Below are 27,522 nucleotides of genomic sequence, written 5' to 3'. Positions count from 1 at the left end.
TTAAAATCAGGTTATTTGTGTTTTACTATCTGGTTGTAGGAGTTCCTTACATATGTTGGATATTAACCCCTTATCTGATACATGGTTTGAAAATAGTCTCTCCCAGTTGGTAGGTTGCTTTTTCATTGTGTTGATGGTTTCCTTTGCTGTGCAGATGCTTCTTAGTTTGATATAGTCCCACTTGTTTATTTTCGTTTCTGTTGCCTGTACTTTTGGTAATGATATCATGAAGTCATTGCCAAGACCAATGTCATCAAGCTTTTCCCCTATGCTTTCTTTGGGAGTTTTCTGGTTTGGGTCATATATTTAAGTTGTACATCTATTTTGAGTTGATTTGTGTGTATGTGTAAAGTAAGTGTGTCATTTCATTCTTTTGCTCTGTGGATATCCAGTTTTCCCAACATCGTTTGTTGAAGAGACTGTCCTTTCCCGCTGTGATTCTTGACACCCTTGTCAAAGATCCGCTGACCCTATATAAATGCACGGATTTAGTTCAGGGCTCTCTGTTCTGTTCCATTGTTCTGTCTTTCTGTCAATACTGTTACCTGATGGGGAACCTGGGTGGCTCAGTTGTTAAGTGTCTGCCTTCGGCTCAGGTCATGATTCCAGGGTCCTGGGATCGAGCCCTGCATCGGGCTCCCTGTTCAGCGGGGAGTCTGCTTCTCCCTCTCCCACCCCCACTCCCCCTGCTTGTGTTCCCTCTCTCACTGTGTCTCTCTCTGTCAAATAAATGAAAAAAATCTTTAAAAAAGAAAAATACTGATACCTGACAGAGAAGCGGTTCCGAACTCAGGTTCGGCTGCTCATGCCTCAAAAATCAACACTTGAGAGACAAGTGATGGTTGGTAAGGAAAGGTTGCTTTTTTTTATATATATAATTTTATTTTATTATGTTATGTTAGTCACCATACATTACATCATTAGTTTTTGATGTAGTGTTCCATGATTCATTGTTTGCGAGTAACATCCAGTGCTCCATGCAATATGTGTCCTCCTTAATACCCATCCCTGGGCTAACACATCCCCCCACCTCCCTCCCCTCTAAAACCCTCAGTCTATTTCTCAGAGTCCATAGTCTCTCATGGTTCGTCTCCCCCTCCAATTTCCCCGCCTTCATTTTTCCCTTCCTACTATCTTCTTCTTCTTCTTCTTTTTTTTTTTAACATTTTGATTTGTTTCAGGGGTACAGGTCTGTGATTCATCAGTCTTACACAATACACAATGCTCACCATAACACATACCCTCCCCAACATCCATCACCCAGCCACCCCATCTCTCCCACCCCCCATCACTCCAGCAACCCTGTTTGTTTCCTGAGATTAAGAGTCTCTTACAGTTTTTCTCCCTCTCTGGTTTCATCTTGTTTCACTTTTTCCTCCCTTCCCCTATGATCCTCTGTCTTGTTTCTCAAATTCCTCATATCAGTGAGATCATATGATACTTGTCTTTCTCTGATTGACTTATATCACTTAGCATAATACCCTCTAGTTCCATGCATATCATTGCAAGTGACAAGAGTTCTTTTTTTTGATGGCTGCATAATATTCCATTGTATATATAAATACCACATCTTCTTTATCCATTCATCTGTTGACGGACATCTTGGTTCTTCCCATAGTTTGGCTATCGTGGACATTGCTGCCATAAACATTTGGGTACACATACCCCTTTGGATCACTACATTTGTATCTTTGGGGTAAATACCCAGTAGGGCAATTGCTGGGGTGTAGGGTAGCTCAATTTTCAACTTTCTGAGGAACCTCCATACTGTTTTCCAGAGTGGCTGCACCAGCTGAAATTCCCACCAACAGTGTAGGAGGGTTCCCCTTTCTCCACATCCTCGCCAACATCTGTCATTTCCTGGCTTGTTAATTTTAGCCATTCTGACTGGTGTGAGGTGGTATCTCATTGAGGTTTTGATTTGGATTTCCCTGATGCTGAGTCATGTTGAACACTTTTTCATGTGTCTGTTGGCCATTTGTATGTCTTCTTTGCAGAAATGTCTGTTCATGTCTTCAGCGCATTTTTTTTTTTAAGATTTTATTTATTTATTTGACAGAGAGAGACACAGTGAGAGAGGGAACACAAGCAGAGGGAGTGGGAGAGGGAGAAGCAGGCTTCCCACCAAGCAGGAAGCCCGATGTGGGGCTCCATCCCAGGACCCTGGGATCATGATCTGAGCCGAAGGCAGACGCTTAACAACTGAGCCATCCAGGAGCCCCCTTCGGCCCATTTCTTGATTGGGTTATTTGTTCTTTGGGTGTTGAGTTTGATAAGTTCTTTATAGATTTTGGATACTAGCCCTTTCTCTGATAAGTCACTTGCAAATATCTTCTCCCATTCTGTCAGTTGTCTTTTGGTTATGTTGACGGTTTCCTTTGCTGTGCAAAAGCTTTTTATCTTGATGGAGTCCCAATAGTTCATTTTTGCCCTTGCTTCCCTTGCCTTCGGTGATGTGTCTAGGAAGAAGTTGCTGCGGCTGAGGTCGAAGAGGTTGCTACCTGTGTTCTCCTCAAGGATTTTGATGGATTCCCATCTCACATTTAGGTCAGGAAAGGTTGCTTTATTCAGGAAGCCAGTATGCTGGGAAGATGGTGGACTCATGTTTCAAAGACCATGTTTCCTGTCCAGAGGGTTTGGGAGTGGAGGGTGCTTTAAAGGGGAAGGCATGAGAAAAGGGAGGGTGGCTGCATGCAGGAGAAGCAGGTGCCCAGGCGGTTAGTCGTATATGGACACAACCCTGAACAGACTTGCTGGCACCCAGGGCAGCTATTTTCCAATGTAGGCAGGCCTTATCTCCTGGGAAAGTTTGGTCCTTCACTCCTTGAGGCCAGTGGTCTGCAAATCCCAAAAGTAGGTTAGTTCTGCTACAGATCATGGGATGTAAGTCAGCAAGCAAGGGATGAATCCTTAAACCTGGTGGAGGGCTGTCACAATGCCATACTGCTTTCATTACTGCGGTTTTGAAATGTAGTTTGAAATCAGGAAGAGTGATTCTTGCCCAAGTGATTCCAGCTTCGTTCTTCTTGCCCAAGATTTCTTTGGCTATTGGCATATTTTGTGGTTCCATCCAAATTTTAGAATTGTTTTTTTCTCTTTCTCTGAAAAATGCCATTGGAATTTTGATGGCATTGCATTGCATCTGTAGGTCATGTTGAGTAGTATGTATATTTTAACAGTATTAATTCTTCCAACCCATGGACAGGGGATATCTTTTCATTGATTTGCGTGTGCTTCTGTTTCTTTCATCAATGTCTCATAGTTTTCAGTCTACAGATCTTTCCCCTCCTGGGTTACAGTAAGTCCAAATTATTTTATTCTTTTTTCTCTTTTTTTTTTCCAGAGAATTCTTTGAATTCTTTTACTTAGCTGTAAACAAGCTAGTTGCAACATAATTTTTTTTCCATGTGGAGAGCTCTCAATAGTTTCTTAAACAGCAGGAAACATTTGCTGTTCAGTTTCATTGAGAATCTTCCACAGGAAGCATCCCAGCAGAGTGACAGTATCACAATGTTTCTGTCCCACTCTAAGTGTACTACTTTAAAGTGCCCTTGAAATTTTAAAGATTTTTTTTAAAGATTTTACTTATTTATTTGACAGAGACACAACAAGAGAGGGAACACAAGCAGGGGGAGTGGGAGAGGGAGAAGCAGGCTTCCCGCTGATCAGGGAGCCCGATATGGGGCTCAATCCCAGGACACTGGGATCATGACCTGAGCCGAAGGCAGACACTTAACAACTGAGCCACCCAGGCGCCCCAACACTTGAAATTTTAAATGTGTACAAATTCAGAGGTGTAGGAAACTTTAATAGATACAGAGTTTAGGAAGGTGAAGGCTGTGAATGTCCCTTTTCATTCAATGCATCCTTTATTTTGCATTCTTCACACATAAGCAGCCATTCCTGCTATTTCCTGGGCCAAAAAAGAGCAGATCTTCCAAGCAATGGAATTTACTCTGGCATTCTCCTAGGTATGGCATTTGCAAAGCCGAACGCCAAGATACCAGCAAGTGCATCTTTGGGCAGTACTCCAAAACTACAGGCTCTGCTTTCTTGGTGGTGGCAAATGGGGACCTTGGTCTTGCTTCCCATTAGACACTGAAGCCATCGTGCTTTATCTTTGCTTCTCTTCTGGTTGAGTGGACTCTGCTTATTCCTTGACCCATAGTCTGTGGGGGCTGGGGCTTGCCTCCCAAGCAGCATCTTTGGTGCCCATAGAGCAGAGCTCCCTTGCCTCTGACCCTACAGACTGGACTACTCCCTGCCTCCCCGGTGCCTGCTTCCACCCCTCAAGGCCCCGCCAGGGCAAAGCATTTCATTCTTTCTGATGCCATGGGAAATGGGAACCTTTTATTTGTTTTCCAGGTAGTTTGCCATAGGTTCTTTGTTAGTGGATAGAAATGCACTGATTTCTGTAGATTGATTTTGCATCCTCCAGCTTCCTTTTTTTTTTTTTTTTAAGATTTTATTTATTTATTTGACGGAGAGAGAGAGAACACAAGCAGGGGGAACAGTAGAGGGAGAGGGAGAGCAGGCTCCCCGCCAAGTAGGGAGCCCGATGCGGGGCTTGATCCCAGGACCCCGGGATCATGACCTGAGCTGAAGGCAGACGCTTAACCAACTGAGCCACCCGGGTGCCCCGCATCCTCCAGCTTCGTTGAATTTATTAGTTCTGACAGTTTTTCATGGAGCCTTTGGAGTTTCTTTATATAAGATCATGTGATTTACAAACAAGGAGAATTTTACTTCTTTTCTGGCATGAATGCCTTTTATTTCTTTTTCTTGCGTAATTGCTCTAAGACTCTCAGTACTATGCTGAATAGAAGTGGTGAGGATGAGCACCCTTGTCATGTTTCTGATTCTAATAGAGAAGCTTTCAGCCTTTCACCACTGAGTATGACGTTAGCTGTGGGCTTGCCATAGACAGCTTTCCTTCTGTTGAGGACCAGCATGGTAGATAGTTTTCTAATCTTGTAAATTCTGTATACACATTTGTCTTTGCACAAAAAAATGCCCACTGATTAGAAAGGAGAGCACTCCTGCATGTTGGTGGGAATGTAAACCGGGGCAGCCACTCTGGAACAGGGTAGAAAGGTTCCTCAAAAAGTTAAGACTAAAACTACCCAGTGATCCAGGAAGTGCTCTTCTAGGTATTTACCCAAAGGACACAAAAATCCCTAATACAAAGGGATACACACACCCCGATGTTTATAGCAACATTATTTACAATAGCCAAACTATGGAAAGAGCTCAAATGTCCATCAGTTGATAAATGGATAAAGATGATGTGGTGTATGTATACAATGGAATATTTCTCAGCCAGAAAAAAAGAATGAAACCTTTTCATTTGCAACAATGTGGGTGGACCTAGAGTGTGTTATGCTAAGTGAACTACATCAGTCAGGGAAAGAGAAATACCCTATGATTTCAGGCATGTGGAATTTAAGAAACAAACCAAATTAGAAGAGGGGGAAAAGAGAGAGAAAGAGAGGCAAACCAAGAAACAGACTCAACTATGAGCACAAGCTGATGGTTGCCAGAGGGGAGGTGAGTGGGGGAATGAGTGAAAAAGGAGATGGGGATTAAGGAGGGCACTGGTTGCGATGAGCACCAGGTGTTGTATGGAAGAGTCGAATGAGTATATTGTACACCTAAAACTAATACTACACTGCATGTTAACGACCTGGAATTTATTTTATTTTTTAAATTTTAAAGACTTACTTGTTTTGTTTTGTTTTGTTTTGTTGAGAGAGAGCGAGCGGGGAGGGGCAGAGGGAGAGGATCTCCAGCAGACTCCCCACTGAGCACAGAGCCCTACACGGGACTTGATCCCACGACCCTGCGATCAGGACCCAACCGCCTGAGCCACCCAGGCACCCCAACTAACTGGAATGTAAAGAAAAACCTAAAAAAATGCCCGCTGATCAATTTTTATGTCATGAAAATAGTTATATTGGCATAAGGTCTAGACAAGTAGCTAGGATGTCCCTCCTAATATGATGCAATATGAAACCCAGGAAGCATTCTTGCCAAAAAAATATAACCTGAATCTAATTCAGCTTTGAGATTCATTTTCCAATTTATAGGAAATACAGGGTTTAGAGAAGCAAGTGAAATGACACCATAAGGAAACAAAATCAGAATGTGGGCATTCTACAAGACAAAATGTCTGGTCTGGTCTTTTCAAAGAGTCTGTATCATGAAAAAAGTTGAGGGGGTAGGAGGACTGTTACAGAAAGAAGTGTTTTGCTTAGTGAATTTTCAAAAATTGAACACACCCATGTATCTAGCAGCTAGATCAGGAAACAGAACATCATGGTACTCTAGAAATTCTTACCCTCTTCCATTTATAAATTTTTTTAAAAACATTAATTTATTTATTTGAGGAGGAGGAGGGGCAGGGAAAAAGGGAGAGAAATCCTCAAGCCGACTGTGCTCTGAGCACGAAGCCCGACACGGGGATCAATCCCAGGACCCTGAGATCATGACCTGAGCCAAAATCAAAAGCCAGCCGTGGGGCGCCTGGTGGTTCAGTTGGTTGGGCGACTGCCTTCGGCTCGGGTCATGATCCTGGAGTCCCTGGATCGAGTCCCGCATTGGGTTCCCTGCTCAGCGAGGAGTCTGCTTCTCCCTCTAGCCCTCCCCCTGTCGTGTACTCTCTCTCTCTCATTCTCGCTCTCTCAAATAAATAAATCTTTAAAAATAAAAAAAAAAAAAGAACCAGCCACTTAAACGACCAAGCCACACAGATGCCCCGCCCATTTATAAATTTCTAGTATTGAACCTTTGCTTTCCTGGGACAATGGAATTGAGTCACGGTGTACTATCTTATTGTATATACTGTTGGAATTGGTTTGAGAATATCGTGATTAACATCTTTGTCTCTCTGTTCATGAGTATGATTGGCCTGATATTTTCCTCTTTTTGTACTTTTTGTTGTTGTTCCTATTTCAGTTTAAAGGTTATACTAACCCCAGAGTCAGTTGGGGGCATAGTCTCTCGCTGTTCTGTGGATGAATTTGTATAATTTTGAGATGATCTGTGTTGAAAGTTCTGTGCAACTCACTGATAAAACTTCTGAGCCGGAAATTTTTTTCTCTTTCCTTGAAATCTTTTCATATGGAAAATTTTAAATGTATACAAACAGAGTTTGTATACAAACATGGACAAGCGGATTCTAGTTCGTTATACTAGGGAGAATGGTATTGTGAACCCTCAAGTACCCATCTGCAGCTCAAAGTATCAACTCATGATGAACCTTGTTATATCTATCTCCCTTCTACTCCTCCACTGACCGGATTAAATATTAGAAATCATATACTATTGTTTCTAAACACTTTTGTGTGTACTTCTAAAACATAAGGCCCCACCCCCCAATAAAAAAAAAGTCAAACTTAGAGAAAAGTTGCAAGACTATCAGAGGGAACTCCCATATACCTTTCATGCTTATTTACCAATGTCACATTTGTATTCTAGCTGCATAGATGTAGATCTATGCATGTGTATGCACACAAATCTTTTTCATTATATATGTGTATATATATATATATATACACATATATATATATGATTTTTTGATGTATCACTTGGAAGTTATAGGTATCCTAATACTTCACCCTAACTACTTGAGCCCGTATCTCACCAGAACCGAGATTTTCTCCTATATACCCACAGTACGATGATCAAGCTCCCCCAATTTGATATTTATACAACAGTATAATCTAATATGCAGTCTATATTAGATTCCTATTACTGCTGTAACAAATTACCAAAAAGACGGTGGCTTAAAAGCAACAGACATTTATTACCTGACATTTCTGGAGGTCAGAAGTCCAACATGGGTTTTACTGGGCTAAAATAAAGATATTGGCGGGGCCACATTCCTTTCTGGAGGTTCTGGGGGTGAGTCAATTTTCTTGCCTTCTCCAGTTTCTGGAGTCTGCCAGTACTCCTTGACTTGTGGTCTCTTGGCACTCAGCGGGGAGACTGCTTGAGGATTCTCTCCCTCCCTCTCCCTCTGCTCCTTCCCCTGCTCATGAGCACACTCTGTTTCTCTCTCTCAAATAAATAAAAAAATCTAAAAAAAAAAAAAAAGAAAGAAAGGATCTAACATTGGTGCCACTGGATACCAGAAGTTGGGAAAAAATATGGACTGAAAAAAGTGTCTGAAGAAATAATGGTCCAAGAAGCTGAGTGAACGCCGAACACGATAAGCACTCACACTAAGGCACATGGCAAACTTGTGAAAACTAAAGACAAGAGGAAAAAAATCTTGAAAAAGAGCCAGAGAGGGGTGCCTGGATGGCTCAGTCGTTAAGCGTCTGCCTTCGGCTCAGGTCATGATCCCAGGGTCCTGGGATCAAGCCCTGCGTTGGGCTCCCTGCTCAGCAGGGAGGCTGCTTCTCCCTCTGCCATTCCCCCTGTCTTTTTCTCTCTCTCTTTCACTCTGTCTCTCTCAATTAAATAAATAAAATCTTTAAAAATAAATAAAAAGAGCCAGAGAAACAACCCATTGCTTATTAAGGAACATTGATTTAAGTAAGTGACAGTAGGTTTTGTATCTGACAGCATGGAGGCCAGAAGGAAGCGGCAGGTTTTTCAAATCGACTACAAATCCTGGTATCTGGCAAAATGATCCTCAGGAGGAAAGGGGAAATAAGGAAATTTTCTGAAGAAGGAAGAATATGAAAATTTGTTGCCAGCTGACCTACTATTAAAGAATAGTGAAGGGAAAAGATGCCCAGTTCATCCTTCTCTGTGGTTTATGTTTGCTGCCCACAGCAACTCCTTCCTAGCTCATCTTCATGTGGTCATCAGAGGCCCCATGTTCTGTGCTCCCGACACCCAAACCACAGTTATAAACACTGGGAGTGTCTATAGCTTTGGTCCCTGAGCAGTGTGAGGACTGCTGAGTTCTCTCATGGTTTGGCCACAGCTCTGGTGTTCTAGTTAGCGTGGTCCCACCACGTCCACACCACTCAACCCCTTCCTCTATCCTGGGGAACAAGAGATGGGGGCTTGGTCAACTCAGAGGTAACATTTCCCTATGTGACCCAGGAGAGAAGAGACCCAGAGTTTCAGGTGAATTTCTTTTCTCTTTTTTTTACTTTTTTTCTTTTTAAGTAAACTCTGTGCCACACATGGGGCTCAAATTCATGACCCCAAGATCGAGAGTTGCATGCTCGGGGTGCCTGGGTGGCTCAGTTGGTTAAGTGTCTGACTTCGGCTCAGGACATGGTCCTGGGGTCCATGGATGGAGCCCTACGTCCAGCTTCCTGCTCAGTGGAGATTCTGCTTTTCCCTCTCCCTTTGCCCCTCTCCCCTGCTCGTGATCCTTCTCTCTCTCTCTCAAATAAATAAATAAAACCTTAAAAAACAAACAAAAAAAGAGTTGCATGCTCTAGTGACTGAGCCAGCCAGGTGCCCCTGGGGAAATTTCTGCTAAGAGAAATTACCATTCACCAAAAAAAGGGCCAAGGAGGGGATGAATCCTCTTTATTCAGATCCTCTCAGATCATCCCCGGTGGGTCAGGGGTCAGGACGCTTTTCCCGGGAACCCCCACTTCCTGGGAAATGGGGGCCTTTGTCCTGGGTTCAGGGCAGCCTGTAGGGGTCTCCAGAAATCAGGAGGGACCCAACCCTGGGTCCTTGTCCCTGAATATCTTCAGGGCTTAGAGCCGGTTCTCTGGCTCAGGCTGCAGCTCCTGACTCCACCTAGAGTCTGGGGTCTCAGGAGGGCCCTGGAAGGAGCAGTTCCCAGGGAAAACTAAGAAGCCATTTCTGCTTTGTGGTTGATCTGGCAGTAAATGTTTGTGTCGGGGTGTCGTAATTCCTGTAAAAGCAGAAGAGGCCTCTGAGACCCTGTCACCTTCTTAGAACATATCTGGGTGACTTTCAGGTTCTAGGCCCACCTGGGCTGCTCTCTGGGAGCCTGGCTGTGTGGCAGGTGTCTGCCCCGGGCCCCTCCTTCCTCCCATAATGCCCTGTCCCCCTTGCTCTCTTGCTTCCTGAACCTGAAAACACAGCCGGGGGCAGGATGGGCGCAGATCTTCGGCCCCCTTGGGCATCGGGGACCAGAGCAGTCATTGCTCACACTCACCTGGTAGATGGGAACGGCTGTGGTGGAGCTGGGCAGGGAGTCCTAAACAGGAGAGAATGGGTGTTGGTAGTCAGAGAGGGAGGGTCATTTCTCTACGGGAGTGACTGGTTCTGCCTCTTGAAATGCCTTCTCCAAGCCTGCTGACCCATACTCCAGTCCCTGACCACTGCCCACTGCACCCCCTGCCCCATTCCTGTTAGCCCAGGACCCCTGGCTGGTGCTCCCAGTGCCCACCCTGCCCCTGGCTGGACTCCAGGGTTCTCCTTTGGCCAGCTCAGGGGAGCAGGGACAACTCAGGACATGCTGGGGGGTGGTCCTGCCCCTGAAGTCAGTCCACTCCTGGCCAGGACAGGGCTTGCCTTGTCCTGGCTACTCTGGGGGAAGCAAGGTCTGCTCTGTGCTGCTGAATTGGCTGGTTGCCCACCTTGAGCCTGCACATGCTGGACCCCAGGGGAAAGAGTGGCGGAGGGGGCGGGCTTACCGGGGATGCAGATCTGCAGGCTGGACCATGGCCTGGGGACAGAGACAGGAGTTAGCACCAGGGCTGTGAAGAAGCTTGGGGCCACCCTCCAGGAGGGGACAGGTCCTCAGCTCTCAGAACAGGGAAGCAGGAGCACCTCCCAGGGAAAGACCCACTGGCATTTTAGGGCCCAGTGAGGGTAAGGTGCTGACCTATGATCTAGATTCTACAAGTCAGGGACTATGGCCAGTTGAGGTCCCCTGAGCTGAAGCCACAGAGAAAGGGTCAGAGGCCCTGGGGAGTGACTGGCAGGAGTGGACACTGGGGCAGGACTACGGGGCTCCAGGTACCACCCGAGCTGAAGATATACTCACGGGGAGTGGATGCTGGGCGACAGAGCTCTCTGAGATCACGCCAGCCACTGGCCCTAGGGAAGATCAGGCTTACATGTGAGGGGTGCAGGGAGACGTCACAGCTTTGGTGTCAGAGCAGGGGACAAGCAGGATCCTCATTCCAGGCAGGAGTTAGAGACCCCCTCTCTCCACCAGTGCTGTTTAGCAGAGGATGGGCCCAGGAGAGGGGATTAGGAAAGGTCTTTGGAACACTTCTGTCCTGGGCTCACAGGGAAAGACCCACAGGCTGATGGGCTTCTAGGAGAAAGTGTCCTGAAAAGGGATCAAGGACCCAGGAAAGGAATCAAACAGGAGGGTTTGTCTGAGTGGAAGGGTCAAGCCTGCAGCTAGGTGTGCAGGACAGTTGGGGAGCCCCGGGTATGCTGGATCCCTGAATGTGGTGCCCCTGCTGTGGCCAGACCCTCGTCCCCTCAGGCCAGGAGATGCTGAAATGTGACAGCAGCCCGTCCTCTATCTCCATCTGCCTGGACAAGAGGCATAAAGAACATCCCAGGACGTCCACCTGGCCGAACCCAGGTTTTCTGCTCTCACACAACAGGGACTGTGGTTCACGCATCTGCCATTTGGAGGATGATCCCACCTGGCCTGTCAGGATCTTCCACTCTCCTTTGCGTGACCCTGACCAGGACCAGCCTCAGATCCTGAGGCTGCAACGCCCCCTCACAGGGCGTGTGGACTTAAATAAACCACGGGAGGTGCTGTTTACTGAGTACTTAGTCCTATGAGCACAACTGTAGGTTTGCCAAATGAATGCAGACAACCCTGAGGGGCTGTTCCCTAGTTGTCCCTAATTTAAAACCGTGGAAGCTTGGAAAGAAGCACCCTGGTCAGCAGCTGGTGAGGAAGGAGCCAGATGGAATAAGAGGGAAAATCCAGGGGGCAGTTGGGAGGCCTCGAAGAGCCAGCCCAGAATGCTAGGTTCAGGATGGGGTCCCCTGCTGGCCAGGGGTCAGCTGGGGGACAGGATCAGCTTCTGGGAAATGCCATCGTACCTTCCAGTCCTTGTGTGGAACAGGAGACAACCCAGGGCGGCTGCCAGTGCCAATCCGACCAGGACCCCGACTGCAATGCCAATGATGGACCCCACAGGGAGGCCTGTGGTGCTTCTTTCATCTGAAATAAGAAGAAAAAGGGAGGGGAATGAGTCCCAAGTCAAAGCTGGGGAAGCCAGGAGGGGCTGTGGGGGAAGGGCCTGGTTAGGGAGGAAGGAAAGGCCACTGAGGTCTGGGTGGTGTATGTTTTCTCACCACAATGTCCCCACCCCCTTGACCGCTGCATCGTTTCTGTTCCTCACGGTGAAACCCTGGACTTGCTTCATTCTTCACATTGTCCCCCCACCCCAGGCCCAGTGCCAGGGTCCTGTTCATTTTCCTCTCACATTATGCCTCTTCCCCTGGGTCTTCCTTTCCATTTCTATCAATGCTCTTAGATGGAGGCCCTTACCTGTTCACTCAACACTAATTAAAGAGAATAGCATTAGCTGACTGCTTTTGAGGTCGGCCCTGTGCCAGGCACATGGGAAATACTTTATGTTTATCTCATCTGCTGCTTCCCTGTCAATGAGGGGGCCAGTTGTCATCCCCACTGTGCAAAATGAGCATCTGAGTATGTAAAGGGCTTCAGTAAATCAGTGAAGGTCACCGAGCTGGAACGTAATCAGACAACACTTAATCCCAAATCCCCGAGACATAGCTAGTAACAAAAACATTAATAACAAAAGGACAATAGCTGCTAAATTTGATTGAGCCTGAATCTGTGTATGATGCCGTCTCAGGATTTCATCTTATGAACTCATATGAACAACCCTCACAACAGCCCTAAGATCCAGCTGTTCTTTCCAGTTTTACAGATGAGGAGACTGAGGCTCAGGAGGTAGAGCGTCTTGCCCGAGGTCCAATAGCTGGTACATATCAGAACCAAGATGCTAACAAGATTAGTCTAATTCCAGGGATTTTATCCACATTGCCCTAGAGGCTCTGAAGGTGAAGGTGGCTCCTACCTCCTCCAGGCCTGCATCCATTTCAAACCCCCTGCCAGTAAAATATACAGGGAAGAAGAGGGAGAAGTCGAGGGTCACTCACAGCTCATATCCAGCCTGATGGGGTCACTTTTGCCAGAACTGACTGGGTTGGAGACCTCACACTGAAAATTCCCAGCATTCTCTCTCCTGACAGGGCATATGGTGAGGGTGCTGTTGTCCTGGGACAGCTTCATCCTCTGTGAGCTTTAGACTCTGGCCATTGAAGAACCAGTGGATGGAGACCCCAGTGTTATTTGTGGAGTAGGTGAGGACCACAGAGTCCTTATTTCCTGTGACTGTGGTGTTGCTGGCATGGAGAGAGGGCTGGGCCACTGGCTCTGTGAGGAAACGGGTGATGGAATGAGAATGGACCTGGGGCCTTGGGTCACACTCCCTCCTCTGAGATGCCAGCCATTCGGAGGGCCCCAGCGAGCTCTGTAAAGGTGCCCCAGAGGATGGTCCTGGTGTCTGCAGGATGAGTGTCTTTGTTCAGGTGTCGAAATGTAAGGAGAGGACTGTACCTCCCCCTGTGACCCTCAAGTTCCCTTCTGGCCCTCAGTCCTGTGTCTGCTCTGCCTGGACATCTCTGTAGCATCAGCACCAGGAACCTCTTCCAAGGCCACATGTCCCGCATCCTCATCGTCAGGTGGAATTTTTTATTCCCATGGACTTATGTGTGACTGTTTTCTTGAACTTTTGTGACTTTAAAAGATCATGCCTCATTCCTTATATACCTTTCCACGTATATTGGGGGAGGAGGACTCGCAGCCCTTCTATCTCTGTGTCCAAAGCAGCTTCATGTAAAGTAGGGAAGGCATTCACATAGTTACAATTTACTAGGGAATAAAAGCCACCTGCACCATCTTCACAACCTTAGGAATCAAAGAGTTGTTTTTTTTTTAATAAAGATTTTTATTTCTTTATTTAACAGAGAAAGAGAGAGAGCACAAGTAGGCAGAGCGGCAGACAGAGGGAGAGGGAGAAGCAGGCTCTCCGCAGAGCAGGGAACCCAACCCGGGGCTCGATCCCAGGACCCTGGGATCATGACCTGAGCTGAAGGCAGCCGCTTAACCGACTGAGCCACCGAGGCGCCCCGGAATCAAGAGTTTTTAATGTACAGGACTTCTCACTCTGAAGAAGACTTTTACTTCCAGATCTGTGGATTGACTCTCCTGGTGAAAAACTTCTGTCGAGTGGTGGTTACTCTATACAGAATATTGGCACCCTTACAAATAGAAGGAAACCACTGAACATGATAAAGGCCTTACATGCAACAGCCAGACCTAGCATCACACTCCATGGTCAAATACTGAAAGTAGAAGATAAACATGCCACTTTCAACACCGGTGTTCAACACAGTACAGAAGTCCAGGCAAAAATAATTAAAGGAAAAAAAACAGAGAATGCAATCAAATCGGAAAGGAGTAAGTACAATTATGTCTCTTTGCAGATGACATGACATTTTATGTACAAAACCCTAATGATCCCCCTCCCCACACACAAACTGTTGAGCTAATTAAGAATTCAACAAAGTTGTAGGATACAAAAATCACTGTGTTTAAGAAAACAGTTCCACTTACAATAACATTAAAAAGAATAGAATACTTAGGAAAAAAGAGAACAAAATCTTAGGAATTAATTAATGAGTCAACAGACTGTATATGGAAATCTATAAAACACTGGTGAAAGAAATTACAGAGGACACAAATAAATGGAAAGACATCCCATGTTCATGGTGATGAAACTTCATATTGGTAAGATGACAAAGCTACCCAAAGAGATCCACAGATTCAGTGTAATCCCTATCAATTTTTTTTAAGATTTTATTTTAAAGTAATCTCTACATCCAACATGGGGCTCAAACCTACAACCCTGAGGTCAAGAGTCACATGTTCCACCAATTGAGCCAGCCAGGTGCCTCCCTATCAAATTCTGAAGGAAATATTTTTCAGAAATAGGAATTTCCAAACATTTACATGGAATCTCAGGGGCCTCAAATACTTATTTTGAAAAAGAACAAAGTTGGAGGACTCCTACTTCCTGACTGCAAAGCTACATTAACCAATAATAATGGGGATCTGGTATAAAGACAGACATAGAGACCAACGAAATAGGATAGGCACCCCGGAAACAAACACTGGCATATGTGGTTGAATGATTTTCAAGAAGGTTGTCGTGACCCTTCAATGGAGAAAAAAATCTATTCAACAAATGGTGTTGGGAACACTGGATGTCCATGCAAATGAATGAAGTTGGACCTCACCTTCCACCATGTACACCTTTGTACATCGTTTACAAATGTTAATGCAAAATAGACCAAACATCTAAACATAAGAGTCAAAACTATAAAAGCCTTAGAAGAAAACGTAATGCAAAAACTTATGGAAACTGGATTTCCCAATGATTTCTTAGATATGACACCCAAAGCAGAGACAACAAAAGAAAAAACAGATGAATTGGATTGCATCAAAATAGAAAATTTCTGCGCATCAAAAGACACAATCCGGAGAGTGGTAGCACTAGGTCTGGAATGAACAGGACATAGGGATGAAATGTACCGCACAGGAAATACAGTCGATGGTATTTTAATGGGGCTGCATGGGGTCAGATGGGACCTCCATTGTGTTGAGTAGAGCATAACATATAGAGCTGTCCAATCACTATGTTGTACACCTGAAACTAAGGTCACGTTGTGTGTCAACTAAAGTTCACTAAAAAAAAAAAAAAAAAAAGGTGAGGGCAATCCATGGATTGGAAGGAAACATTTGCAAATCCTATCTGGTAAGAGATTAATATCCAGAATATATAATGCACTTCTGCAATTCAACAACAAAAAGCAATTTGAACCTGAGGACCCTTTATTCTTCCCTATTTGCAAAGCATGGGGCTTTCTGGAGCTGAGAACCCCCCTCCCCACATTCCAGACTGGACCCAAGGTCTGCCATGAGAAATCAGGGAGGAAGCCTCTGCAGACATGTAACGGGAGAGTTCAGGGACAGATTTAGGAGCAAATGGGAAATGACTACTTCTAGGCTCTTTGCTGAAAGCCAGACAGACCTTCACCACAGCCATCGGTGCAGATGCTCCAGGGATCCACTTACCAGAGACTGTGATAGTCTTGACTGTGGTCTTATTGAGCCGAGTGTCAGAGTTATAGGCGAGGCAGGTATACGATCCACTATCATTGGCAGTGATGTTGGGGATAAAGAGCTCCTGTGTGAATAGCTGGGGCCTCCCATTGATAAACCAAGAATACTGTGCGGGCGGGTTAGAGGCTGCGTGGCAGGAGAGACTGAGGTTGGCCCCTGGATGGTAAGAGGAGTCTGAGGGGGAAATGGTGGGGGCGTCCGGGCCATCTGGAGCAAACAGAATAAAGCCACAGGTGATGCAATCCGAGGGAAACCGAAGCTCCTGGTCTGTATTAGGGCCACAGTGTCCCACTAGGCTGGGTCCCAACCTCATTTTAAAAAGTCCAAAGCCCCCTGTGTTCACTGAGCCTGGGTCTGAGACATTCACCTGTTTCCCCTCAGAGGCTGGTGACCCTCTCAGGGAGAAGCAGCCTGTCCCCTCCTAGTCTTGGATTAGGCTGGGGCTGCCCAGGTTTGCCAGGGACAAGAAGCCATGGCCAGCCTGGGGGTCCAGCTGAGAGTCATGGACTCGGACCCCAGAAGGATGGATGTGGCCTGGCCCCCGGCATGTGGATTTGGGCTGGCAGCCCAGGCCAGGTAGGAGGGGAAGTTACTCACAGAGAACATTCAGGGTGAATGGGTCACTACGACCAGCACTCACTGGGTTCCGAGTTTCACACTCATAGGGTCCTGTGTCATTCCTTGTGACACCGTGTATAGTGAGAGTCCTGTTGTCCAGGGACAGCTGCAGCCTGGTGCTGGCCGGGAGGCTCTCATTGTTTACTGACCACAGGTAGCTTGTGCTCTGAGTCTGAGGTTCACACATTATTACAACAGAATCCATATTCGCCACTGGATCGGAGTTGTTGCTTGAGATGTTGGGTTTGGGTAACTGCGCTGTGCAGACAACAGAAAGAACATTGCCCTGGGTGGTACCTGTGATTCCTCCACAGACATCTCGAATCAGAGTTCGTATCTCTCACCTCTCAGCCAACCTAAGTCCTTCAAAGAATAAGGCAGGTCTGTGTAGCTCAAGACAAATGCAAGAGGATCTGAGTGCTCAGAGAACACAGGCCACCTGCTCTCTGTCTGAGAGCAAGCACAGACTTTCTCAGGTCAAAGAAGCATCAGGGTTTGGTTGTGGAAGACACAGCACAAAGTCAGAGAGCACCCTGGGCCTCTTCTGGTTCTTCCCTGACCAACTGACTGTCTGACCAACCTCAGAGGCCACACCTGGAAAGTGTAGGTGCTGAGGTCCTTTCTACTGCACAGACCTAAAACTAGTCAAGCTACAGGTGTTCTCCTTGAGGCCTTGTTTCCAGGGTTGTCCTGGAGATGGGCAATGATGGGCCTTCCCAGAGCTCATAAGCTTGGAGAACACTGGACAGCATGGCCTGGAAGCGGGTATTTGAGCAGAAGTTATACCAGGGGACACCAGGGGCAAGCCTGGAGGTCAGTCAAGCACTCAGGCTGCAGGGCCACGAAGTAGGACAGTTCCGCCCAGGTGTTCCATGGTGACTGACCTGAGACAGCGGTGGAGCAGAGTCAAGACTAGAAATGATCCAGAAAAGAGTGAGGGGACAGGCAGGGCCTGGCTGGCTTTGGCAGAGAACTATGTGCTCTGCCCTCAGTCTTTAAAGTCTCTTTTCCCACTGCAGAGGCCAATGAGAACCATGCTGGTCTTTCCTGAAATACAAGTGGGTGTTTTCAAATGCAGAAGGGTGCCTGGTGGGAAGTGGAGGGGTGGGGGGAGGGTGCCTGGCCTTCATGGACCATTTGTAAACACAGTTATGAGATAGAAATTTGAGATGAGAAAATAAATGGTTTCCATATGAAACTCAGTATTAATACCCGAAAAATCTAAGACCCATTTCTGTAGGAATGTCTCCCTAGGGAGCACAATATGTTGTAGACCAAGTTCTACAGTCCAACCAGGATCACATGATGAATGAAGGAAGACGTTATAGTGGGTTTGAAATCAGTGACTCCCTGGGTAGAGAAAGACAAGTGAATCCTGTTAAGAAACAGAATTGATCAGGGAAAGTCTGAGTTGCCTCTTTTATATAAAGGGAGGAATGATACCAAATTAGTAGAAATGATATGCATTATGTTAGTAAATTTAGGAAAGAAAGTCCCTGCCACCAATTTCTATAGTCAGAATGGAAAGAAACCGAATGCTTGTATTTGGCTTTCTTTTGACCTCAGGAAACACAAGTTTGATCCAATTTACCCAAATTGGGCAGCATCTAAGTGAAAGGACAGGAACTGGTGGATCTCACCATGTGAGAGGGTTCCACCCTATGGTAAAGGCGTCCTCAAGAGCACCCATGTATGTGTGTGAAATAAGCAGTGAACCAGTCAGAAGGCGCAGGGTCTGGCCAGCCCCACCGTGGGAGGGTCCGGGGAACCACTGGGAAGAACGAGAGCCTCACCAGGACGAGGACGTGAGTCAGGAGTAAAAGGCATGAGATGAGCCCATGAGCTTTTGGGGACCGCAGACCTGCCCCTTCTGCCTCTGACTCCCTGCTGGAGTCCTGTAGAGAGTAGATCAAGGGGTCACATGTCCTTGTCATGTGGTGTGTTCCACTTGATGGCGTCACGGAGGGAAAGAGCCCTGGATGAGGGCACCGTGAAAGCTCGCTCTGCTGTTGACCTGGGGAAACTGGCTCCTGATGGAGCCCGGCAGAGGATGCTGCTCGGATTTCTGGGTCCTTTACTGTTGCCTGGGAGGGTGGGCCGGGCCACAGGTGTTAGCAGAAGAATCCAGGCAAGGCTTAAGGGTAAAGGAGGCTGTGCAGAGCAGGGGTAGTCCCAGCTGGAAAGGAGGAGGAGGAGGAAGATGAGGGACATGGACGGAGAAGAGAGCCAGAAATGTCCCAGGCTGTGAGCAGTGAGGGTTACAAGTGACTTCAAAGACTCCGGGCACTAAGAGCCCACAGTTGACCCAGGGGCAGGATCCTCCCATGGCTGAGCAATACCACAGTCCTCATGAGACTCTCTGGCAGTGGCCTGAGGGGCTGGTGGTCAGAGGGATAGAACATGGGTCTCAGCCCCTGGAGGGACAGGGAACAGGTGTGGCTAGAACCTCCTAGAATTCTGCATCCAGGGACCAGACTCTGAAGAGACTGGGAATCATTTATTCATTCCTTCCCTCCTTCATGAAAGAGCAATTGAGTTGCTGGGCCCTGTGCCGGTTAGGGGTATGCAGTGGGGAGGAGAGGGCAGAGTCCTTTCCCTTACACTCCAGTGGGATGCCATCAGTACATCAGGAAACAGTAAGTGATTCCAAGTCCGATGCAGGAGTTGCGGATTGGCCACCTGAGGGGAGGCCTGGGCATTCCCCAACTGACTCTGGTCGTTGATGAATTTAGTTCTTGAGTAAAAACGTTAATTGTCCATTTGCTCTCACCTCCCAGACCAGAACATCTACCTTGAGCTGTGGATCCCTAAGAAGAAACGTCTGATCCAACAGCTGGTCTCAGGGTCCATAGATGCCCGATAAGGCCCCCTGGGTGGAGGAGACAGGCCTGTACCTGCAGACAGACCTTGTAGGATTGTGATCTGCCTGTGTTACTCTGATTCAATGTCTGCGTCGCCCTGTGCCTCTGTTTCCCCTCAATAAAATCAAGTAAATGGTTTCAGGCTTGCTGTGTTGTCTGTAGTTAACCTTAGATCTTTCACAATTATCTGACCTAAGGCTTGGTATAGAGGAGCTGCCCAGATAAACATCTGTTTCTTGCCTCCATGAGAGACGGCTCCCTGGGCCTGATCCCTGGTGTGGGAGTTGCTGCCAGGAGCATCTTCTCTCCTCTGTTCCTCCCTAGGGGTGCTGACCTTCCTCTGGGGTCTCCTATCCCCCAGGTCAGTCAGACAGTGGCTCAGGGACCTTGCCTATCTCTGCTCTCCACCCCAAGTCTCAGGTGAGGGACCAGGCTCTGCCCCTCCCCAGATGTGGCTCTTGGTGCCGAGCTCTGGCTGGTGACCAGCTCAGTAACCTCAGGACTCAGGCAGCCAGGAAATCATTGCTCCCTGTCCCCCCTGCCAGGAAGCCAAAACCCACATCTGGCATGGACTCCCCATAGTCACTGGAGTCAGGAGCCCTGAGTCAGGGATCTGGGCAGGAGCTTTCTGGGCTGAGCTTCTTTGTGAGGATCCCATGGGTCCCTCAGGCCTGGCCCTGAGTGAGCCCTGAAGGGTCTTTCTCAGAGTCATGGTCACGGGGAGGAGCCCAAGGGGCTGGACTGAATCTGTCTCCCTCCGCTGATTTACTCCTGTCAGACTGGTCCTTCTCTTTGCAGCAAATGTCTGCTGGGGCTGGAATCCAGGAAGGGAATTCGGATCTTAGGAAGTTTGTCTCCACTGTGTGTGTCCTGCACTAAATGCTTGAACCCTCCCTCCTCCCAACAAAACATAATGCAGAGAAGGGGATGGAGGCCCAGGTCCGGCCTGTGAATCCTGTTGTGTGAAGTAGAATTCACCCCACTCAACACCAGAGGCGAGAGAGGAATTACTCACAGAATACGCGCAGCTGTCCTGTTACTTGTTCAATTTGAACATCTCTCTTTGTGATTTGTACAGTGTAGTATCCCGTGTCGTTCAGGGTGATGTTCTGGAACAGCAGGGATCCATTGGGGTATATTGTCTCTCTGCCGCTGTGTGCAGGCCCTAGGGTAGTTACTTGTGTGTCTACTGCATATAATACAATTTGATGTCTGGGCACTACAGTTTCCCCTTTGAACCAGTTATAGCCTATAGCATCCCCAGGCGGATTGTTGACTCGCAGAAGAACATCCTTCCCTTCAGCCACACTGGGCGGCACTGATTCCACAGTGACTTGGGCAGTGGTGGGCGGGTTCCAGAAGGTTAAGAGTGAGACTAGGAGGTAAGAGAGTAGATGGATCAGTGTTTGGACCTATGTGTTGGGAGGGAAAGCTAGGGCCCTGGAGACAGAGCAGGTCCTAATCCCCCAGCCTCGGGGTGTGTGTGTGAGTGTGTGTCTCCTGCTGGTCAAGGTCAGCGGCATGACCACACTACTTTAGCGCCTCTGAACTTAATTTCCTCTGTTTAGAACGCTCACCCTCACATGTCTGTCGCTCACTCCCTCCCTGCCCTCAGATACCTGCTCCCACTCAGGGGGTCCTGGGGAGAGGTCTGCCCTGACCGCCTCCTCTAAAGACCCTCTGTCTTCACGTTCTGACCTTTCCCTGCTCTGTTCCCTTCCTGGTGCTTCTCAGTACCTGACATCACATTCTAGACGTCTCTGCGTGTCTTCCTCCCCATAGAAGTGAGCTCGGGGGGCGCCTGGGTGGCTCAGTCGTTAAGCGTCTGCCTTCGGCTCAGGTCATGATCTCAGGGTCCTGGGATCAAGTCCCGCATCGGGTTCCCTGCTCCTTGGGAGCCTGCTTCTCCCTCTGCCTCTCTCTCTCTCTCTGTCTCTAATGAATAAATAAATAAAATCTTTAAAAAAAAAAAAATAAAGAGGAAGACGTGAGCTCAGGGAGGGCAGGGACTCCTCTGATCTGTGCTGTACCCCAGGGGTGGGGCAGGCTGCAAATACCCGGGGCTGAATGAATGTGGCCCCAGGGCCCTCCAAGTCTGGCGTTTGTCTGTCATGATCTCAGGTTGGTGGGAAGGGGCAGCGATTAGGGTCCCTGGTTGTTGTTATCAGTTTCAGAATTCAGTCCTCAGTGATGAGTAACTTGGGAAACAGCCCTTGGCTCCCCACTTCCAGATCATGAGATTTTCCCGTTGCTGAGCCGGCTCCCCCGTCCTGCCCTGCTCCCCTGTCCCCTCTCAGAGCCCTGTCCTCCCGCCCCCTCGCAGGGGATCATCCCTCTCACCTGCCAGCAGGACCTCCTGCCAGGGGACGCGTCCTCCTCGGGGAGGGGCCGACGCGGGCTCCATGGTGCCTGCTGCCCGGTGCGTCCCTCCCTCTGGGGGAAGAGCTTCTGCTCCAGAAACGCTCAGGAGCACAGCCGTCCTGTCCTGTCAGCTCTGCCGTCCTTCCTCCCTCTGAGCTGAGCGGCCTCTGGGGGCAGAAGCGCTGGGCGGGGTCACGTGGGCCGGGGGCGGGGTCTCTGCCAGGGCCCCGCCCCTCCCCTCCCCTCCCCTCCCCTCCCCTCCCCTCCTCTCTCCTCTCATCCTCTCCCCTCCCTCCTGACTCCCTTGTCCCCTTCCTCCCCTTTCATTTCCCTCTACATTTTAGATCCCCGGGAACAGCTGAGGCCTCTCCGTCTTCAGCTGTGCTTTCCCGCCATATGCGAGAGCGCGCACACGCCCTTGTTTGGACAAACACAAGCCTGTGGCGTTGGCGTCCGGTGACCCCCACAGCTCGGGGTCAGGGTGCAGGGTCAGCGCCCCCACAGCCCTCTCTCCTCCCCGTGTGGCTTTCCCTTCAGGAGCCTGGGGGCTGCCTCAGGAACCCTTGTCACAAGGATGTCACCCCCACTGTGCACTGGAATCACCTGTGGAACTTTATCAAGACTGAGAATGCCCAGGTGACACCCAGAAATGCTGCTTCCGCAGATGCCCAGCCGGGCTGAGACCCCATGATGTGGGGGTGGGGCCGCCTCTCCCTCTCCTGAGCCCACAGAGGGTCTGCAGATGCTGTGAAAATGCAGATTCTGACTCAGCAGGTGTGGTGTGGACCCCAGAGTCTGCCTCTAACAAGCTCCCAGGTGATGCTGATCGTCCTGCCCAAGGGGAGCACACTCTGAATAGCCAGACTGAGGGGGACCCGGTTTCCTTACAGGATGGCCCTTCTCCCTACTCCTCTGCTGAGTCCTGGCCTTGAGTCTGTGGGCACCACACACAGAGCCCCAGGGACCCCAAATCCAGGGGATTATTTCTGTTGTAACAGAGAAGCCCAGCTGGGCACTAGTCTCCCCAGATGACTCTGGGGGTGAGGAAGGGGCAGGCCGGGTCATGATGAGTGAGGGACCCACGGCCCATCCTTGGGTGTCCCCAGCCCGGCCTCTGCTTCCAGGGACAGAGACCCAGGACCAGGTGTCTCAAGAGCTCAGTTCCCAAGTGCAGTGGGGGTTTCCTGCATGTCCTGGGAAGAGAGGATGTGGTGGGAGGTCAGGTGGCTGGGGCTCCCTGGTCCTCAAAAGGGTAGGTTTTGAGGAGACCATCCCTCTCCGTGTCTGTTGGTTGAACTGTGGCCCAGAGACTGTCCATGTGCTCCTGAGCGTCCTGGGCAGCCTGTGTGTTCTGCCTGCGGGACTTTTCCGTGGTCACCCTGCCTCCCCCATGGGTGGTACAAGGCAATGAGCGATGGCTGCGCAGGGACCCTTGTCAGATCAGGGAGCTCGTAGGGCTCTAGAAGGAGCGGGCAGGACAAAACTGGCACGTGGGAGGGATCCAGAAGGGTCTGTTGCAGAAAGGGATGGAAAGCAGGCTCCTTCTCTACCTCCTTAGCCAAAGCCAGCTTCAGGGTTTAATTTCCTGTGTTGTCTGCATGTTCCTATGTCGGCCCCTGGAGGCGATGCTGGGGGCTGCACCAGGGAAGTGTGAGCTGACCAGGCTCCCAAGGATGTGTGTGGGCCGGGAGCCCTGGGCAGAGGTGAGGGACTGGTCAGCCTGGGTCCTGGTCTGCCTGACTCCATCCCAGGGCAGGGTGAGCCCAGGGAGAGGACAGGCAGTATTCAGAAGATTCCTGATCCTGTGTCAGGAGAATTGTCCACCCAGAGGGATGGTGCTCCCTCACCAGGAGCTCTCCGTGCTTGAGATTTCAAGGAATGACCTTGTAGGGGTCTTTTGAGACTTTGGGGAAAAGGCACCAGCCTGGGCGGCTGAACACCACCATGCTCTGTCTCCCCATCACAGCACTGGGGAGATTCCTTCCAAGTCATCTGTGTCCCTGTCTCTGCTCTGCACAGGAATCAGAGCTGGGGCGGCTCCACCCGGAGAGTCAGCTGAGGGATCCCAGGGCTGCCTCTGTGAAAGGGGAGGAGACCCTCAGTCCCGGGGAAACACAGGCACATCCTGGGTTCTTCTGTCCTGCATACCCGGGACATTCCCCTCGTTCCCCAGGATTCCTTGGGCTACTGAGAAATTTTCAGGGAGACCTAGCAGGTGTCCCCACAGACCAGGGGCCCTCAGGATGAGGACTTGCCTCTGGACGTGTTTGGAGGTCAGTGTAGGGCTCTGAACTCCCCTGGTAGTAACTGCACCTGGGGTGGTGATCCAGAATTTGTGGCAGGTCAGATCTCTGAGAGAAGAGGAAGGACACAGGCTGCACACCCAGGCCCTCTGGGGAGAGAAGTCAGTCACAGACAGAAATGGGAGGGGCGTGTCCGTGTTCTGGGAATGAATGGGGGTCTGACCTCTAACTGTAGGAGGCCCCTGTCGTCCCTCCTGAATCTAGGAGGGGGAAAGCCCTGCCAGCTTTACAGGGACAGCCTCGGGCACGTGCTGCCCCCCCTACCCCCCACCCCCCAGCTGATGCCAGCGGGCTGGGTCTGCGGGGAAGAGGCTCCGACCCCAGGTGAACGGGGTTGACTTCCATTGTGCGGTTTCCCTCATGCTTTCAAGGACTATTTACAGCGCTTCTGTGACGTGTCAGCCCCTGGGCTGGGTCCTGGGAGCTCCACAGAGAACAGGACAGTGTGGGCCCTGGACTCGTGGGGTTTCCCTTGGAACAGGGCCACGGGCAGTCAGGAAATCATGGCACGAGGAGTCAATTAGAATCAAGAGAAGGGCCAGGAAGGGAAAGTGCCTGGTGGGTCTGGAGCATGTGAGGGGGTCTTAGCTGATGGGGGGTCCCATGGAGCACTCCTGAGAAAGTGACCTGAGGCTGAGACCGGAAGTGTGAGTGGACCTTCGCCCCTCTAAGGGCAGAGGGTGTGGAGGGACTAGCTGCCCATAGAGGGACCAGTCTCAGCGGGCAGATGCCTGGCTGGCTGGAGGGGCTGACGGGGTCCAGTGTGGGGAGCCTGGAGAGCCAGGAGGACGGTGACTGGGTGAGGCTGCGGAGGGTCAGACCCTGCTGGGCTGTGGGTGCTGAGGAAGGCGCCCAGGTGTAGAGCAGCTCTGCCGCCCTCTGGTGGACTGTGCAGGAAGAAATGCGGAAGAAAAAGTCCCTCTATCCAGTTGTATATTTTTTAAATTTTAAAATTTGTACTTGAAATAATATTTCATATATGGATGTATAATTTTTAACCACTTTATTGAATTATAGTTGACATATAAGTAATTCAACATATTGAAAGTATACAATTTAATAAGTTTTGCTACGGGCATGCAGAGATGTCATTCCTAGGTGAAGATATATGTCCCTTCCTCTCAAAAATCTCATGTTCTCTTTATTCTCTTCATTCCCACCCCTCTGATCCTCCTTCCCCATGTTCCCATGAAACCTTATATTTGTTTTGTTGTTATAGATTAGTGTGCATTTTTTAGAATTTTGAGAAGTGGAATCATACGATACAACTTGGGGCTGAGGTTGACTTCTTTACTCAGCGTCATTTTTCTTAATTAACCCATTGCTCCATGTTATTGCAAGTATCCACAGTTTTTCTTCTTTCTTTTTTTTTTTTTAAGATTTTATTTATTTAAGAGACCAAGAGAGATAGCGAAAGAGGGAACACAAGCAGGGGAAGTGGGAAAGGGAGAAGCAGGCTTCCCGCTGAGCGGGGAGCCGGATGCGGGGCTTGGTCCCAGGACCCTGGGACAGGGCAGGCACTTAACAACTGAGCCACCCAGGCGCCCCCAAAGTGTTTTTTTCTTTTTTATCCCTTAGTTTGTTACATTGGAAGGATGCAGAAAGTTTTTTTTATTCATTCGCTCATTTATGGACATTTATGTTGTTTCCAACTCTGGGCGATTACAAGTACACCTGCCAGGAACTTTTGGGCAGGAGTCTTATAAGCGGGCATGTGCTTTCATTTCTCTTGGGTAGAGTTCCACTCAGGAGTGCAGTGAGGGGATCACTAAGGAGGCACACATTTAATTTTTTGAAAAACAGGCTACACTGTTTTCCAAAGTACTTTTAATTGTACTTTCTCACTAGCGATGTATGAGAGTTCCCAGTTCCCCCCCATCCTCAACAACACTTAGTTTGCAAAGTCTTTTTAATATTTCAGCCAGTCTACTGTATGTGAAGTGGCATCTCAGTGTGGTGTTTGTTTTGGTTTTGACTGTGATAACATTTTTCATTTTCTTTTATCTTTTTTTACTTTATTAACACTGCATATGAAATCTGTCCTCTTTTTTTTTTTAAAGATTTTATTTATTTATTTGAGACAGAGAGACTGAGAGAGAGAGAGCACATGAGAGGGGGGAGGGTCACAGGGAGAAGCAGAGCCCGATGTGGGACTCGATTCAGGGACTCCAGGATCATGACCTGAGCTGAAGGCAGTCGCTTAACCAACTGAGCCACCCAGGCGCCCCGAAATCTGTCCTCTTAATAGTGTTCCATTATATGTATGTGCAAATTTTCCTCAACCATTTGTCTTTCAGTGGACATTTAGGTTGTTTCCATATCTCAGCTACTGTGAATAGTGTTGCAATGAACACAGGTGTGCTAATATCTCCTCGAGATCTTGATTTCAGTTCTTCTGGAGAAATGCCCGGAAGTGGGATTGCTGGATCTTAGTGTAGTTGTATGTTTAATTTTTTGAGGAACCTCCATACTGTTTTCAGAGTGGCCGGGCCAGTTTGCATTCTCTGCAATGGGGTGCAAGGGTTCCAATTTCTCAACACCCTCACCAACACTTGTCGTGTTTTTTAATTAAAGATTTTTATTTATTTATTTGACAGAGAGATAGAGCCAAAGAGCACAAGCGGGGGGAATGACACAGGGAGAAGGAGTTGCAGGCTCCCTGGAGCCCAGCATGGAGCTCGATCCCAGGATCCTGGGATCGTGACCTGAGCTGAAGGCGGATGTTTAACTAACTAAGCCACCCAGGTGCCCAGTCTTTTTTTTCTTTTCTTTTCTTTTCTTTTTTTTTTTTATGATAGCCATTCCAACAGGTGTGTGATAATATCTCACTGCAGTTTTTTTTTTTAAAGATTTTATTTTATTTATTTGACAGAGAGAGAGAACAAGAGAGAGGGAACACAAGCAGGGGGAGTGGGAGAGGGAGAAGCAGGCTTCCCGCCGAGCAGGGAGCCCGATGCGGGGCTCGATCCCAGGACCCTGGGATCATGACCTGAGCTGAAGGCAGATGCTTAACGACTGAGCCACCCAGGCGCCCCTCACTGCAGTTTTGATTTGCATTTCCCTTTTCTCATATGCCCGTTGGCCATAGAAGAAATATCTACCTAAGTTTTTGGGGTTTTTAAAAGATTTTCTTTATTTATTGGACAGAGAGAGACACAGTGAGAGAGGGAACACAAGCAGGGGGAGTGGGAGGGGGAGAAGCAGGCTTCCCACTGAGCAGGGAGCCCGAAGAGGGGCT

At 48.7% G+C, this 27,522-nt stretch overlaps 2 protein-coding genes across 3 annotated transcripts in view; one reads left to right on the top strand and one right to left on the bottom strand.

Moving 5' to 3' along the window:
- LOC123855697 (uncharacterized) overlaps positions 1-27,522 on the top strand; it is a 163,244-nt gene that overhangs the window by 78,939 nt on the left and 56,783 nt on the right. Inside the window, exon 3 of one of the 2 annotated variants that reach the window (XR_010408185.1) lies at positions 13,924-14,160. The exons of the other annotated variant lie outside the window; for it this stretch is intronic. The gene's annotated coding sequence lies outside the window, so the exon portion shown is untranslated. Of the gene's footprint in view, positions 1-13,923; positions 14,161-27,522 lie in introns of those variants that run through there. 2 annotated transcript variants of the gene reach the window in all.
- Positions 8,861-22,150, bottom strand: LOC123842635 (carcinoembryonic antigen-related cell adhesion molecule 6-like). Its single transcript, XM_064581160.1, is given in 11 exon segments — positions 8,861-9,832; positions 10,100-10,141; positions 10,581-10,612; positions 10,934-10,986; positions 11,965-12,085; positions 13,054-13,187; positions 13,189-13,330; positions 16,094-16,348; positions 16,739-17,017; positions 20,636-20,995; positions 21,961-22,150. Coding segments are annotated over 11 exon segments (1,548 nt in total). The 5' UTR covers positions 22,025-22,150; the 3' UTR covers positions 8,861-9,766.

Source organism: Mirounga angustirostris, unplaced genomic scaffold, assembly GCF_029215605.1.
Source record: "Mirounga angustirostris isolate CCGP_5_RB_7025 unplaced genomic scaffold, mMirAng1.0.hap1 SCAF_16, whole genome shotgun sequence".
Taxonomy (NCBI): domain Eukaryota; kingdom Metazoa; phylum Chordata; class Mammalia; order Carnivora; family Phocidae; genus Mirounga; species Mirounga angustirostris.
The sequence above is the reverse complement of the archived record's forward strand: the minus strand, read 5'-3'. Positions and strand labels throughout refer to the sequence as shown.